This window comes from Pollicipes pollicipes, unplaced genomic scaffold (genome assembly GCF_011947565.3).
Source record: "Pollicipes pollicipes isolate AB1234 unplaced genomic scaffold, Ppol_2.1 Scaffold_6138;HRSCAF=7277_pilon_pilon_pilon, whole genome shotgun sequence".
Taxonomy (NCBI): Eukaryota; Metazoa; Arthropoda; class Thecostraca; order Pollicipedomorpha; family Pollicipedidae; genus Pollicipes; species Pollicipes pollicipes.
Window position 1 is genome coordinate 7,970,576 of NW_023596818.1, and position 16,038 is coordinate 7,986,613.

General features: G+C 51.6%; 1 protein-coding gene across 1 annotated transcript; it reads left to right on the forward strand.

Moving 5' to 3' along the window:
- The first annotated feature begins 629 nt into the window (after positions 1–629).
- LOC119106145 (uncharacterized) lies at positions 630–11,963 on the forward strand. The gene is made up of 7 exons (XM_037229743.1): positions 630–920; positions 1,665–5,468; positions 6,335–6,500; positions 6,895–7,112; positions 8,775–8,895; positions 11,525–11,783; positions 11,849–11,963. The coding sequence occupies exons 1-7, from the start codon at positions 630–632 to the stop codon at positions 11,961–11,963; spliced, it is 4,974 nt and encodes a 1,657-aa protein (XP_037085638.1).
- Positions 11,964–16,038: the final 4,075 nt, after the last annotated feature.

The window sequence follows — 16,038 nt, forward strand, 5'->3', positions numbered from 1 at the left end:
TTTCGGCGTGTTATTGGTATTCCTTGAACTGTAAACCGCTGTTGACAAACTACGAATCGACTCCTCTGTGCTGGGCCACAGTCGCAAAAGGTTTTATCAATAGGAATGTTTCCAAAAGTCTTTCGGAGTCTAAATTCGGATACACCCCACTAGCAAGTTCTGATATGCACAGCTGGACGTTGGATCTTTTCCAGGTGAGTGGCTCTGTGGACCTCGACTTCTTTCTTAGTCTCTACACGATATGTGTGTATTGGTCAGCATCGTCAGTACTCGGTGTTGGTTATGGCGATTACCACGCTTTGCGGTACGCGGAGACCTTATTCAGCATCATGGTGATGCTTTTAGGGTCGGCCATCACCAATGGCCTAGTGGTAGGAAGCCTGGCTTCGTTGCTCACAAATGTAGAGAGCCAGCGAGCCTCCTTCGCGCACCGGCTTCAGATGATCAAACGCTATCTTCGGGACAACAATCACTCTACCGAGTTATCAGAGTTTATTCAGGGTTTCTACGAATATACATGGTTCAAGAGAAAAGGTCGAACAGATGCCAACATTTACGGGGCCCTGCCACTGTCGCTGCAGTCCGAGATCTGTCTGAGTGTGAATCGGTGTGCCCTGAGCACGTCACCGATGTTTCAAAATCTGGACGAGGGCTTCCTGCGAGCCATCGCCCTGAGAATCCAGCGTCAGTTCTTCCTGCCCGGACAAATCGTCATCAAGAGGGGCACAGTCTGCCGCTCCATGTTCTACATCGTGCAGGGAGAACTGGAGGTTCTTGGCGGACGAGACAACGCCACGGCCGTGGCCGTGCTCCGAGCAGGCAAGCTCTTCGGGGAGGTGAACCTGGTGCTGAGCTTCGCTCGGACGGCGACGATCCGCGCAGCCACACACTGTGACCTGCTGGTGCTCAACCAGCACGACGTGACCCCACTACTGCAGCATTATCCCGAAGTACGAACGGCCATGTGCATGCACGTGAAAGGGCTGTTCGAGACTGGCACTGATGAACCTAATGCCTGGAGTAGCACGACAGGCATGACAGGTCCAGATACGTCAAGGATGAATGCTGAAAAGAGCCAGTCCTTTGCCATCGGTTTTAGGCCCACCCTGAGTACGATGGAAGAGGGAGATACGAGCTCGTTGGAGCAAAAGGATGGAGCACCGTTTCTAGCGGTTCCGAAACCAGAAGAAAATCAAGAGAGAGGCGGATTGACAGAACAAACTAGCACCTATACTTCAAGATTTCCTTTAATTTCAAATTCAGCTGGAGCGGGTGGAAACACTTCCTAACGCTTCCCACGAAAACACGTCGAGCAAACCAACAGTTGGGGAGGGCGCTGGGTCGTCTCTGTCACTTCCAGTCGCGTCGTCGCACCCCAAGCTACAGGACGTGCAGCTAAGCCATCATCCAGAATGGTTCAGATAAGAAAATTAAGTGCCCAATTCTTACCGTCCATCCGCAAAGTGTCAAGCACACACCTCACGCCGCAAGAAAGCGCCCAACAGATCGCCGCAATGCCAGCTTTCGAACAGCCGGATGACGTGTTTGCCGGAAGCGACGACAGTCACTTCAGGTGGCGGCGCTTCAGCTGGGCGGAAGGAGAGAGCATATATGAACAGGTACGACGTCCCACCATCCGCGCTCTGCCCTCCGGTGCCTCTCAGCTGGAGCTCGGCAACGGCGTGGCCTGGCTCCAGCAAGACAACCTTCCTCACGGCCGGCCGCTTGGTTGGTTGTGGAAAGTCTTTCGCAGTCCGAGCATACGTGGTGACGGCCAGCTTGACAGAATTTGGAAAACCTTCGTGTGCCTCGTGGTATTCGTGCAGTGGCACATCTACCTGTACTACGCGTGCTTTAAGGACGGGTATTCCCCGGAAATGCTTGGACTGACCTACCTGATGGACTCTGTCCACGTGCTAGATATTTTGTTCAGCATGATGACCATCGTCATTAGCCCTCAAGATTCTTACCAAACATTTGGGGAAATATTCCACTATCACGCGAGAAGAGCAACGTTTTACTTGGATCTTCTTGCCGCCCTGCCACTGGACTTGATCAGCATACCATTCGGGATGTTTTTGTCGTCTGTGAGAATGGGTCGGCTTATAGCCGTCTGCAAGCTGAACAAGTTGGCTAAGGCGTGGATAATCCCGCGGCGTTTTAGGTTCTTGCAAGACCAGCTTCAAGAGTCACTGACCGTCATTCGGCCAATTGAGCTCATCACCTACCTTATAATGGGAGTCCATTTTTCAGCTTGCATGTGGTTCATGGACTCAAATATCAAGTATGTCTTTTTTGCGATACCAAACTCTGAAATGTGGCTTCATCAGTTCGAAAAGGTAAAAGCAATAGAGAGTGGGTGGCGTGCTGGGAGCAGCCCGAAATATGACCCGTACATTTTATCATTGTACTGGGCTACAGCCACAATGTCCACCACTGGATTTGGTGACATTGTTGCGATGACTACCACTGAGTACTATATCAGCATCATAGTCATGGTGTTTGGACTGGTGCTATTTGCTTACTCACTGGCCTCGTATGCATCCCTTTTAACCAACCGAGACAGGCCCAAGGTACAATTTCAATCCATTGTCTTTGCCATGCAGCAGTTCATGATCGAAAACCGGCTGGACAAAGATCTAAGGAAACGCGTGCTCCACTTTATTGATCTGCAATGGCGTACCTACCACGGCATGGTTATGCCCGGCAAGCAATTTTTGCTGCACGATCTGCCCGAGGCACTGCAGGAAGACCTTGCCTTGGATGGTATCGCCAAATTGCTCGGCAATATCTCTCTGTTTCGAAACACGGACATCGATTTTCGACAGGCACTAGCCCGCAGATGCCCACGTTACCTCTTCCCGGCCAACGAGTATGTCCTGCGCACTGGGGACATGTCCCGCGACATGTATGTCATCGTGCGTGGCTACTGTGAAGCGTACCTCGGTAAGAAGCAGACGTCACTCGGCTTGATGGGACCCGGGGAGTGTTTTGGCGAGGCTGGAATGTTGTACGGGCTCCCGAAGCCGGCCAACGTCATCACGCGGACAACTTGTGATTTACTCATTATCCCACATGGTGAGCTTCACAGGGTCATGAAACACTTTCCCACCGTCAACAAGGAGATCAGCGAAATACAGGAGGATGCCGACGTTCAGCACGCCGTCAAGATGAACCACGCGCGCGTGTGGCGGCTGGCCAGGAGTCTGCTACGCGAGGAGGGTTCGCTCCTCACCGTGGACGAGACACCGTCTTTCACCACCTTCTCGAAAGAGGAGCGGAAAACGGCCGAGTACCAAAAGCCATTTCACAGGCTTGGCCACTTGTCATTCCTGGGCCGCCTGCTGATGCCGCGCACCATCCGACCAGACGGCAGATTCGCAGCGAGGCTGGAGCAGGTCCGTGTAGCCGCTATAGTGCTGCTGCTCGTCCTGACGCCAGTGCACGTGACGTTTCTGCCGCACAACATCAGCGTGTACGCCATCTGTCTGCTGCTGGACGTGGCGGCCGTCCTCATCATGTACCTGCGGCTGCACTTCGCATACTATGACGCATCATCGACGCTGGTCTCTCACCCCATCTCCACCGCTGAGAACTACTTGGCCTCGGCGTTCTTGCTTGATCTGGCCGCCTGCTTCCCGTTCGACTTATTCGCAATGCTGTTCTATCCCGGAAGCGTGTACGAAAACCTACACACGATCGTGCTTTTCCGGATGAACCGCTTTGCGCAAGTGTACGAGGTCCTCTGGGCGTTCTCGTACTGGGAGCAGGGAGTGCTCTTCCGTGCAGAGCTGTTCAAAGTCATAAAACACCTTTGGTTTCTTGGAATGTACGTACATATTCTAGCCTGCTTTTGGGCATATTTGGCGTGCCCAACATCGGCACCATATGCTATCACATCACCAGCACCTGCGGGTCGTGCGCTGAACATTCAAGTCAGGAACCATTCTCAGTTCCTGAAAGCGCATCATAACTGTCGCGCAATTTCTTGGTACACCATGTCCAACTTCACGCAATCCGACAACGCTCAGGACTTATACATACTCAGTGTATTGTTCACCTTGGAAATGCTTGCGGCTGTTGGATCTGGCGACCTCACACCCCAGACTCGCTCAGAGTATATCTTATCTATTGTTTTGATGATACATGGTGTCGTTTTCTTCGGCTACATTATCGCTAGCATGACAGCTAGTCTCGTTAACGCAGATACTACTCGTGCTAGATTTAACGAGCGCATGAGGACTCTGTGTCAACGAATGAAATATGAAGATGTGCCTATGGCAGTGCAACAAAAGGTACTGCGGCATATTGAGTACAAATTTTCGCGGTCAACCAGAATGCACGCCCACATCCACTTCACTAACTTGCCACCGAGCATCCGGGGAGATGTAGCCTTTGTTTTGTTTGCGGATCTTATCAGCTCAGTGCCAATTTTCAAAACGATTGATCGAAGTTTCCATCGTATGCTTGCAATGTGTCTGAAAGAGGTATTTTTTCTCGGGGGTGAAACAGTTATTTTCGAGGGAGACGTGGGTGAGGAGATGTACTTCATACATCGTGGGTTCTGCGACATCACTGATGACGATGGCAATGCCACCAAGACTCTTGGGCCTGGCGGTTTTTTCGGAGAGGTCAGCGTCTTGTTCTCGGTTCCGCGCACGGTGACCATTCGTGCTCAGACCAACGCTGACCTGTTCGTCCTGACTAAAAATGATCTCCAGGATGTTTTAGAGAACTGTCCGGAAATCAAGCGCGAGATTGAGCGCATCGCCATAGAGAGGCTCCATGATGCTGGCAGCCGTCAAATGTCAAGATCAGCTGAAGATCTGGCTAAAGGACGGCTCTCGAGCACCTCGAAAAAGTTTGGTCCCGACGTAGGAAATCGCTTCGTGGGAACGCGACACGGGCGAAAGCACAAAAGCCGACGCCATCGCAGTTTCCGAGATCAGCTCACCGCGGCGTTGTCAAGTTCCTTCAGCCTCAAGGAGCGCCGTGCGCGTCGCGAACGATCGTTGCTGGAGAAAGAGTATCAAGATCTGCTGAATCAGGAAAGCGCCACGCTACCGCAAAAGTCTGAGCCGAAAAAACGTGGAAGCTCTTTGACCATGTATTTGATGAACGCGGTGTCAACCTTCACTGGAGACTTGTTTTCGTCTCATGCGATGCCTTTCGGCAGGGGGCGGGGTTCTCACCCGGACCGTGCAACACAAGATCCGGAGGCTCCTAGTTCAGGGCAGGATGAATCAGGTTCACAACCGACAGACAAGAAGTCGGAGACGGAGCCGAGTGGGCTTCGTGCCTCCGACTCGGTCGGGAGTAATCCGTCCGCGACAGGTAGCCGTATTATACACGAGAAAGGAAGAACAACCAAGAAACAGAGCAAAGAACTGACAGCAAAATCGCTCACCCGTGTTCCTTCGATCCAGGTGAGCGAGTCGCAGAACGTAGTGGCTGACGGGGAGGACGATGTGACCCGCGTTGCAGGCGCAGGCGTCCTCCTTGTCACAAAGCCCCTTCATTGGCAGCACCGCCTCTCATGAAATCACTGAGGTGTACGTCAGCAACCAGACCATACAGGCCGAGTCTTACATGTCGTTCGACCCCGAAGGCATCGACAAGTCCTCAGAGACCAAATTGGGAGACAAAGACTCACGATATTCGCCTTTATCAAACCTGTCGGGCATGAGCTACAGAAGCGAGCGCAGTGCTTTTCAACCGCCTGCGGCATTCAAGTGGTGTCACAGCCTCGGGAAGAGGGTTCGCGCACATTTGCAAGCTAACGTTGTAATCAACCCGGATTCGAGGCTGCTGTTCGCGTTCAACCTGTTGCTTACGGTGAGCGGAGCAGCATCCATTGCCCTTTTCTTCTACCATGTGACGTTCCAAAGTGTCAATCACCGAGTGGACATTGCTTTCGGGTTGTGCACCTGCGTATACATCTCCAACATTTGCATACGCTTGCATACAGCTTACTATGATAATTACGGCGACCTGGTACGTGACCACAAGATTATCAGACGCGTCTACATGCATCGTCCCACCGGATTCCTAGTGGATGCTCTCTCAGCTCTGCCCGTTGGCCTGCTGATTTTCATCCGCCCGGAGCACAAAGCTCTCCGGCATACAGTCACTCTCGTCCGAATGGTGCATCTCACCCGCGTCTACTCGGCATTCAGCTTCTTCCGCACTTTGGAGCGCCGCCTCATTGCGCCAATCCTCCTCTTGCGCGGCATACGAGACCTCGGTCTGCTGTTCATGCTGCTCCACATCTGCGCCTGCTTCTGGTACATGGTGGCCTGTCCGGGCGTGCGGTGCAGAGATGACTCGTGGGTAGCATTTCAAAACCTCCTTGAACACGACGCACGGCGAGATCTACGCCAACGCCTTCTACTTCGTGGTGGCGACGGCGACAAGTACCGGGTACGGAGACATCAACGCGCGCAACATAGACGAAGCAGTACTAAATATCCCCATCATCCTGATCGGAAAGCTGTCGCTAGGTAAGTTGTGCACACAAAATTATAATGTTTTTGCCTGCTGACCGTTTATGCTTCCTCGTAGTGCGCAATATTAAGGCTTAGTTGCGTCTGTGTTTGATATTTTTGTTACCACATTAGATCGCATTATTTCTTTTGTGCCATATTGCCGTAACATCTGAATCTGTTGGTGACATTTAAGGGCTTTTCAAATTTCGGCTAGTGGTTCGAATATGAAGTCGCGCACAATGCGATTGCCAAATCACGCCTTCCCGTTTATGTAACCGCGTGAAGTCTGATGGCAAATCCATGCACTCGTGCTGCAGCGAAAACCCTAGCGAATAAGCACTGATGATCAATTGCATCATCTGAATGGGACGCCGACACGCGTTGATGTGCTTCTTCGTGCTCCTCGCAGGCCTCGTACTCGGTGACCTCGCTTCGACCTTGAGTAACCTGGAGGTGACTCGTGTCGAGACGGAGACTAGACTAGGGGTCATCGTAAGCCAGATGAAGGAGCAAAACGTGCCGCATCGTCTGCAGGAGCGTGTTATTCAGTACGTCGGCTATGAGTGGATCCGGACCAGGGGACAGAGGCTTCAGGAGCTGCTCAAAGACCTCCCCTACTGCCTGCAGGTGAGATTGCCGCGCGCTGCGAGCGCGTCGCAACCCAAACGCCACAATTCACAACGTGACTGTGGCCTACGGGGTCTCCATCCTGCCGGATGTCATTCTGATGTGTCTCTGATTCGGATGTCATTCCGATGTGTCTCTGAACCCTTGCCAGGACGCCCCTCACGTCCCGCGGCGCAGTCGGGTTATCCTCTGTCCTCCTCCCGGCGCCATTTCTGGGCCGGCGCGAAGACAATGGTCTCTCTGATCGTGGCGGCCCGGGCTGCCCCCGTTCGCAGGCGGGGCGGGCCGCCGCCGGGACCGCGGAGCCCGGTGGCGGCCCGGGCTGCCCCCGTTCGCAGGCGGGGCGGGCCGCCGCCGGGGCCGCGGAACCCGGTGGCGGCCCGGGCTGCCCCCGTTCGCAGCCGGGGCGGGCCGCCGCCGGGGCCGCGGAACCCGGTGGCGGCCCGGGCTGCCCCCGTTCGCAGACGGGGCGGGCCGCCGCCGGGGCCGCGGGGCCCGGCGCAGGTAATCAGCTGATCGATGGGTGCGGGCGCTGGAGGCCAAGGTCGCTGACCGCGTCTGTTCGGCCCAGCGGCGGTGCTCTGATCGGGTCAGGGTCACCCCCAGCGATCGAAGCAACTAGCGGAGGGGTGTCAGTATTACGGCCACGCCGAGCAGCCCCGCAGCCATTACGGGCAGCGGTGGCAGCCGCCTTCGTGTTACCTGGGCGTGCCTCTGCCTGCAAATTATGTTCCGCTTTCCACTGCTAGGGAACACATCATGCGAATAATCCTGACCAACACAATGTTACCTTGCAAGAATCCTGACACTGGTGTCTATGCAGTTATGCAGCTCGCAGCAAACCGTTGCGTCGTTGTCAGTGGTGACTTATATACAATGCGGGCTCACGCATTAACCACTTGAGTATATCCCTACTCGGCGATCTAAAATCGTTGACATTGTTGATAAAAAACAAGGAATGGGAACAACTCTTTGCTGGTCATCTCTTAAACAGAGAGTTTTGAGCCACCCCACATTCATGCATCACTTCAGTGTTGCTTTTTGCGGAAAGAATGACTTTCCGGTGGTTTGACGTTCGTGTAGGACATTTTACGACCTAGAGTCCGATATGGTCAAGTACCCCTAGATATTGTCAGTGGAAGAAACTCTAACGGTCAGCATCGTACCGACCAAACTGGCAGGTTTCGAAAAGACTTATCATAAATTCACCAATGAATGAGCCAGTTCGAGATAAGATCCATCATCCCGACTGCTCCGGAGGTTTACAACCATTTCAGATCCCCTTGACCGCACATTTTGGCACCAGGTCGTGGACTTGGAATGTCTTGGGGTCCCGTCACCGCCGCAAATATGGTGAGCATCGTAGAGTTTTTGGCAATATCGGGATTTCTCACCTTTCAGAGGTTAGGAGTCCCAACCTCCTAGGCTTTGACTTCCGGCCCCAACTTCAACTTCTGACAGCTTCCGGCTTTTAACCCTTGCCCTGATACGGGAGGGGGTCGATGCGATTCCCCCCCCCCCCACGAGGTTTTTTGAAGATACATCTCCGGCATATTGTGTAGTCCTTTGCCATAGGCGCATCATAATTTATCATCCATATTCGCGACACACGCTGTGTCTTAAACAAAAGCATTGGTTGTTGACGGCCGACCCTTTTCACAGTTGGAGGTGTTTATGACCACCTTCGGCGCCCAGCTGCGCTCGCTCACCATATTCCAGCGGGCGCCGCAGCGGCTGATCCGCCGTCTCAGCTACCTGTGTCACCAGCAGTTCTTCCTGCCAGGTCAGCCAGCGACCCTCATGCCGACAGCGCGATCTCATCGGAGCCTTGCGCTAACCTCATCTCCGCACTTCGTTGGCTATCTCGCACATGCATGCGTGGTTGCTCGTTATTAGGTGAACGCCGCCACGAGAATAACACGAAAACACTAAATCTGACGTAAATTGTTCAATACTACGTGACTTTCAAGTTCACATTCGAGGTCAAATGACGCGAACGCCACATCACGCAAAATATTTCGGTTGATTTCGTACTTCTGGGGACCACAATCAACGTATTAATGTCGGTATATAGTGGTGCAACCACCAACGCTAGAACGGCTACGCCGTATCAGCCATAAATTGCTTTTGAAAATGTTCAGAACGGGAAGGGGTCAAGTTGATCCCCGACCCGAGAGCGTGTTAATAATAGCTAGACATTTGGAAGCCCCATTAAAAGCGCGAGCATTTTCTGAACCATAATTGCAGTAAAGTAGTCCTCATCAATGTTTTCACGGTGCATTTAAAGGCACCTAATGAACAATTTACATAACTCTTAATTGGCTGCAAGTATTGGTAAATGTCACTCTTGATATCATGGCAAAAACTAGAGTTGATGAATGTGTTGCGGCGTCAAATTGGGACCAACTTTTTTGCGCACCACTCGCATGTCACCGAAAATCTTGGCTTTAAAGAGCAGCACTATTTTACAGGGGATGAACGTGGGCGCTTTGACTTAAGTCAAGGAAAAAAGTAAATGTTGTAGGATGTGCGATTGGGCCCGATGGTCCGGCCTCCAAAATCCAGTAGATAGATCCCTTAATGTAGCGGGGTATTTGCCTCCCCTTGCAGATGCATGTTTCTCGTATACAGCGAGGCACCATGCCAACACTAAAACCCTCCCTCCCCTCGTAACAAAAAGTGGTGGTTGCTGCCATCACCAAATACAAATCGTAACAGCTAAGGCGGACAAACGATGCAATAATCTTAACACGCCTAGGGCCATAGGACACGCAATGGTTTGCTGAGGTCAAAGTGAACAGCTCTGGAATGCGGGGATGACCTAACTCCTTCGCGGCCTATCCTATCCCCTCCCCCCACAACCAAATGCGTGTCGCCTCCCATGACCGTCATAGAAGAGCGCCATCGGCGCCCTAAGGTGGCGAGGGGCGTCTTCGCCTGCCGATCAGAAGAGGCGCGCGCCTCCAGTGTCTGCTCCGTGGATCCAGCTCTGTGTGACCATCACGCTGCTTAGATTCAAGACTTTTTATAACCTATACCAAGTTCAAAAACATATCTTGCGTTTCATCAAAACGAGGTGGGCTAAATCCGATGATAATAAAATGAGGAGGCGGTAGGTTATCGGACCTGTGCTTTGCCCTCCCAATAATTTGCACAGATTGGCATCCCTGCCCCCGTCATTTGGGATTGAGTCTGACCTTGAAATGTAGCCTAGGGAGGGAGGACCTCCCTAGCCTAGGGAGCCTAGGGAGGTCAGCACTTTTTCCGGACGACAGCTTATGCGTTAAAAACGGTTCTGGTGCCTAAAAAACTGAAATGGGCCGGTGCATTTGGAGTGTATTGAAGTCCCCGATATTTGACCTTCAAGGGTTACCATGAGTGTCCGTGGCTTTTTCTGACGCTAGTTTATGCGCTGAATGTCATAATGATGGCAAAAAATCAGACATCAGCCAGTAACTTTTGGGTGACATGGACTTCCCAGCGATCTGAAATAAAATTGGACCGGGGACATGCCCCTTCTTGGGTCAAGTTATTTACGTTTGATCCTAGACGGTTGCATGCATTCGGTCCTAATTCGTATTAGTTCAGAGAAAATTAACATTTGCGCCCACATTAAAAAAGTTTTGGGTGCATGCCTGGTGCGACATAAGCCTGACTGTCTTATTATATGGACTTTCTACACCTGCTGAACTTTCGGGAAGGACGGACACGTTTCAAACGCACCGATAAGATCCATTTATATGGATTCCCGGCTGTACATGAGTGTTTTCGCCTAATCTTTCTTGCCTTCCGTGTGGCGATAACACCCACGTCTGTGATCACGCAGTTTGTCTCATTCAACAAAAGGCGTCTTACCATTCATTACGGCCACGTCCGCAAAATCCGAGTCTCAACTCCCCGGTAAATTTGGCTGAACAATACAAATAATTATGCGGACTCGGAATAATTCAGATATCTACCTTTCACTCACATGCTCTGGTCGGATTGCGAATCCGGTACATTGTCACCGTCAACACACTTATGACCGCATTGGCTGTCCATGGTTTCGACGAGACGAAAGGTTCGATCCGTTTGGACGCCATCATGCAGCACATTGGCTGACAGTGTCGATCATCCGCCTGCCAGTCGTATGGGCCGTACTGAGCGCTCACCCCGCTGGCTGACCCGCTAGAACATCCACACGCCGCAGGTCGCATCAGGCCCCGAGAGGGGCTAGCCTCGCAGCAAAGGTGACACACAGCCACGCGGTCCGATGCAGCCAATTTCCGCACTGAGAACTGGACGCTTAACATCACGTTTGGAAGCATTCGGTGCAGGTGATTTGCTTTAGTTTTCCTGCTCTGCGGGAAAACCAGTGCTGCAGAACCGCAGCGCGCCGACAGACGACCGTTACCGACGCTCTCCCCCGGCAGGAGACTTCATCACGAAGCGAGGGGACATCGGCGACAAGGTGTTCGTCGTCCGGCGCGGCTCCGTGCTCGTGTACGACACCTCGCCGTCGGACCCCGAGTACTTCCTCTACTCGGGATCCATCTACGGCGACCTGCAGATCATCTTCCCCACCATGCCGTACGCGCACAACCTGGTGGCCGACGATCCCACCGACGTGCTGGTCATCAACCAGACGGACGTGCGGCGGCTGCTGGCCGACTACCCGCACTTCTACTTCAAGTAAGTCGAGGAACCAGCCGGACGTGCGGCGGTTGTTGGCCGACTACCCGCACTTCTGCCTAAAGTAAGTCGAGGGATCAGCCGGACGTGCGGCGGTTGCTGGCCGACTACCCGCGCTTCTACTTCAAGTCGAGGGGCGCCGCCGCGTCCGGGCCGCTGCCGTACGTCAGCCGGACTTGAGTGTTATGCGTGTTTAATGGACATGTGACCGAACGTCTTTCTGAGGTCGCATGACATTACAGCCGGTGCTAACGGTGGCCTGCTGGGGCTTGAACGGTCGCGGGGACCGTGGTTGTTCGCAGAAAAGATGTGCTTGATGGACATTGATCCACGCGCGTGTTCATGCACGCAACCGCGCCGATGAGGCTATCTTGGAGTCCAATCAGCTCCCATGGCTGGGGATCTGAAACCAAAACTCGGCAGCCCAAAGAAACACTGGGGCCCATCATCTGCAGGCTGTTTGTACGTCTCACGCAGGCCACCCTGCACGCACCGGTGCTCCTCTCGTGAAATAGAGCCGGTGCGCCGACAGCTTATCGGAAATGCCGCATGTTCGTAGTGATGGAAGCACCAAGCGTTGGTATCAGAGAAAGAGCGTAGTGGACAGCGCGAGTTTAATAGAAGGATAGTGTTTAACATTGGTATTTTCGAGGGAATTTTATTTAGATAACCATTTTGAAGATCATTCAGTGCGGTTCACAGCACTGCCTTTTGAGGACTTACTAAAAAAATTCCGGCTTTCTGGCTAGGCGCCCTCAAACATGCGCACACCATTTCGTTTAGTCTATTTCAGGCTCGCACAGAAAAATATGACGTCATGGAAACGTAACGCAAATACTGCCACCCCATTGGTCACGTGTTACTCAAGGCCAAGATAACCATGAGTGTCGAGCTATTCATGTCTGGCTTACGTCATTGTCTGCTTGCAAAGTATCTCAAATATGCCAAGTTAGTTTGAAATACAATTCTATCTGGCAGCTTGGTCTATTTATGCTGTAAGCCTTTCAACACATTCACACCGATCGCTGTAATTTTCAACGATGTACAACAAACATATTTGCTACGCTCATCCCAAGGCGCGTCCACGTATGTGGCCAGGAGTACACTGAAGGGTAAAGGGAGCTGCTGTACGTCGGCTAAGTGACTCAAGACTGCCATCCATTGCACATATTGGAATAAATCACCCTGATGCTACGTGGACATGTCACAACTCGCCCCACTCTCCCCTGCCATTGGCAGAAGCGTTGAACACGGCCAAAAAACGGTGAAATCGGTGTAGAAGTGGTAATTCTACGGCATTGGGGTTTCGAAATTTTATTACGGAGCTTTGGACATGACCGAATATGTTTCAGTCCATTCGCATGTTTTTTTTTTTAAATTTGGTCCGAACCCTTTGAACGGATGGATTTCTGGGAACAGCGCTCAAACTAAGCAGTGCTTATTGTGTGAGCCCTGACCCCCACCGCAATTCCAATCGCGCAATTCGATCGCGCAATTCTAGGCAACGGCAGAATTCAGTGGCGAAAGCTTTACATGCCGCAATGCTCGGCACGGTCCGTCCTGCTCCCTGACGTCAACTGACCTTTAGCGCGACCGCTGCCACCGGTCGCAGGCGATACCTGCCAAAGGCAAATAGTGAGCGTCCCAAACCGACTCGAACCCATCCCGCCACGGGTGGATGGGTCGGAATACAGGCGCTCAACCAACTGAGCCACCGGGACGAACAAATGTTGAAGGTCAATCCAATCCCAATCTGCTCACCATAAAATTCGAATACCAATTTGCAGCGAATCTTTAGCTCTAGCCTACAAACTTTGAGGACAATATTACCATTTTGAAATGTACGCACGCTCCTAGCTTCGCATACAAATTACCGTGCAATGATTGGATGCCGAGTGATACAATTAAACTATTTCCATTTTTTGAGAACATAAGTCAGATACTGAAAAATGAACAAATTAACGGATTAATGGATTAGGTTTAGCTACCTTTAGCTAAGCTTCTTTAGACGTTGAACAGATCAGCTTTAGTTTACTTAACCAATTCAGTCGGCGGATCAACATTAACGGGAGTTAAATCTTGGGTAAAGGGAGCGTTTCACATTTGTACGAGGTTTTGGGCCGAAATACTCCTTTTGAAGACCATTCGATGCAGTTTACAGCCTTGAACTTCCTAAACCCTAAAACCCTATAGCTTCTGAGCTTCACGCCCGCAAAGGTGTGCAAATTATTTTGTACAGGCTGTTTTAAGGCCATTCAGGCGCGCATGAAGTCACATTAATGCCATTCAATTCTTGCCACCCCTTAGTTTACGCTGCTTTCAAGGTAAAGCAGAACATTATTTTCCAGCCGTTCAGCTTTGGCGTCCCTGAGCACGATTTCCAATTATAGTGGGCGTCCATTAGGTCTTAGTGTTGAGCAAGTTGTGCATGTTTCAAATACGGTTTAGGTATTTGAATTACAACCCTATCAATCAGCAATAATCATTTCAGGACTATGGAATGAAGGACAATGAGCAACGGTGAGGTAGCACTACATGCACCAAGGGGGGGGGGGCAACCGCCGAGCCTAAGTCCGCGCAGGGACCCCTCTGAGGGGTGTGCGCCGGGCTCTCTCTCCAGAGATCTCTCAGCCCACTCGTGGCTGGCGTATGTAGTCTACCCCGGACAAGCGGAGCGTCGTGGAGATGAGGGATGAATCACGAAAGAGGATGAGGGGGTGTGATCCTTAATCATGGATCACGTGTTGTGCTACATGATGTAAGAAGGTGGGCATGGCTGCTTGTTATTACAGAAATCTGACTTGTAATCGAATAACTTAAGAACAGCGCCATAACCGAACATGTGAGTACAAGTAAACATGTTGAACCCACGGATAACATGCAAGAACACCACGAGCACTAAACAACAGCGCATAACGAGGTTTAGCTCAGCGAATTCTTCCACCACCGCCACTGCTATTCCTCGGCGGGTTGAAGTACTCCGTGTGAGTGCTAGGGTGACAATTTCGAACGTCTAGTTTGCCGTCATCTCAACGTGATGCAGGGGGTCTTCGACGCGATCAAACTATACCACATCGATAAGCATATTTCCAGATGAAATAATTGCGTCGTTTAGAGCAGTCTTTTCCACTTAAAAGTATACCAAGACTTTTAAGAGAGCTTTGTTCATATATGATGCTTGTTTCAATATCTTCAAACGTGGAACCTTCCGTTCAACTTTGCACAATTCTGTAAATCTGTATATTGTATATGGTGCATACCCTACGCAGTACTGTAAATCGTGCATAAATTAACCACAACAGGTCTCCGTCTCTTGACGCCCACAACCATGCGTTTGGGATCGGTGTGAGCGTAAAGCAGATACACTCAAAAACCGCAATAACTGTTCGCATATTTAGATTAACTAAAGACGTTCGTTATCCGAAAACACACTGTGAAAGTCAAAGGAGGTTTAAGACGATCTTGTTTCCCTTGTTTCTTTCTCACTACCGGTTACCGTCTAGCGTTTGCAGGGGGATGGGCATGAAAGCTCATTACCCTTGTCCCAACAGCCGCATTCGACATTTCAGAGTTCGTCGATATATACAGAGAAAGTACGCCGCTGTCGTCCGAAACCGAATGCCGTCCACCGATCTGTAGTCGTGACACGCCGCCATCGTACAGCATGGATGTCGGGAGCAGTTACATCTGATCGACAGCGGGCCAGCGCTCCTGTATCGCTGTGTTATGTGTCTGCAGTTGGGGGGGGGGAGAGGGCTGTGTCCAGTGCTGATGGGTGTGGTTGGAGCTGTGACAAGTGGTTGTGTACAGGTCTGTTAATAGCGGCTGATTCGGATATGTTCTTTTATTGGCTCAACAGTCTGCACCGGTAAAAAGCCCATATCGGGGGATGTGAGTTGTGATTTGCCAGTGTTTCCTCGCTCACCGGGTGTCATTCGTGTCGCGCACTCATTGTAGGCGACATGTGAAATGAATGAGAGATGTGAGTGAATGAAATAACAAGTGGTGAGTGTCGCGCACTCATGGTATGCCTATGCGACATGTGAAATAGGTAGGCGTGTAACATAACTTTGTTTGCAACATTCAGTGTCCGTTTTGCTGTTTGTTTGTCGCCACGGCATCGTTTCTAAATAGGTCGTGTGCACACACTGACGTTCCATATCGTTGTCATGTGACCACAGGAGCGCAAGTCACCATGTTGACTGTTGGTGCGCTCCCCCCCCCCCCTTCCCCTGAGCACGCATTCAGCATTCTG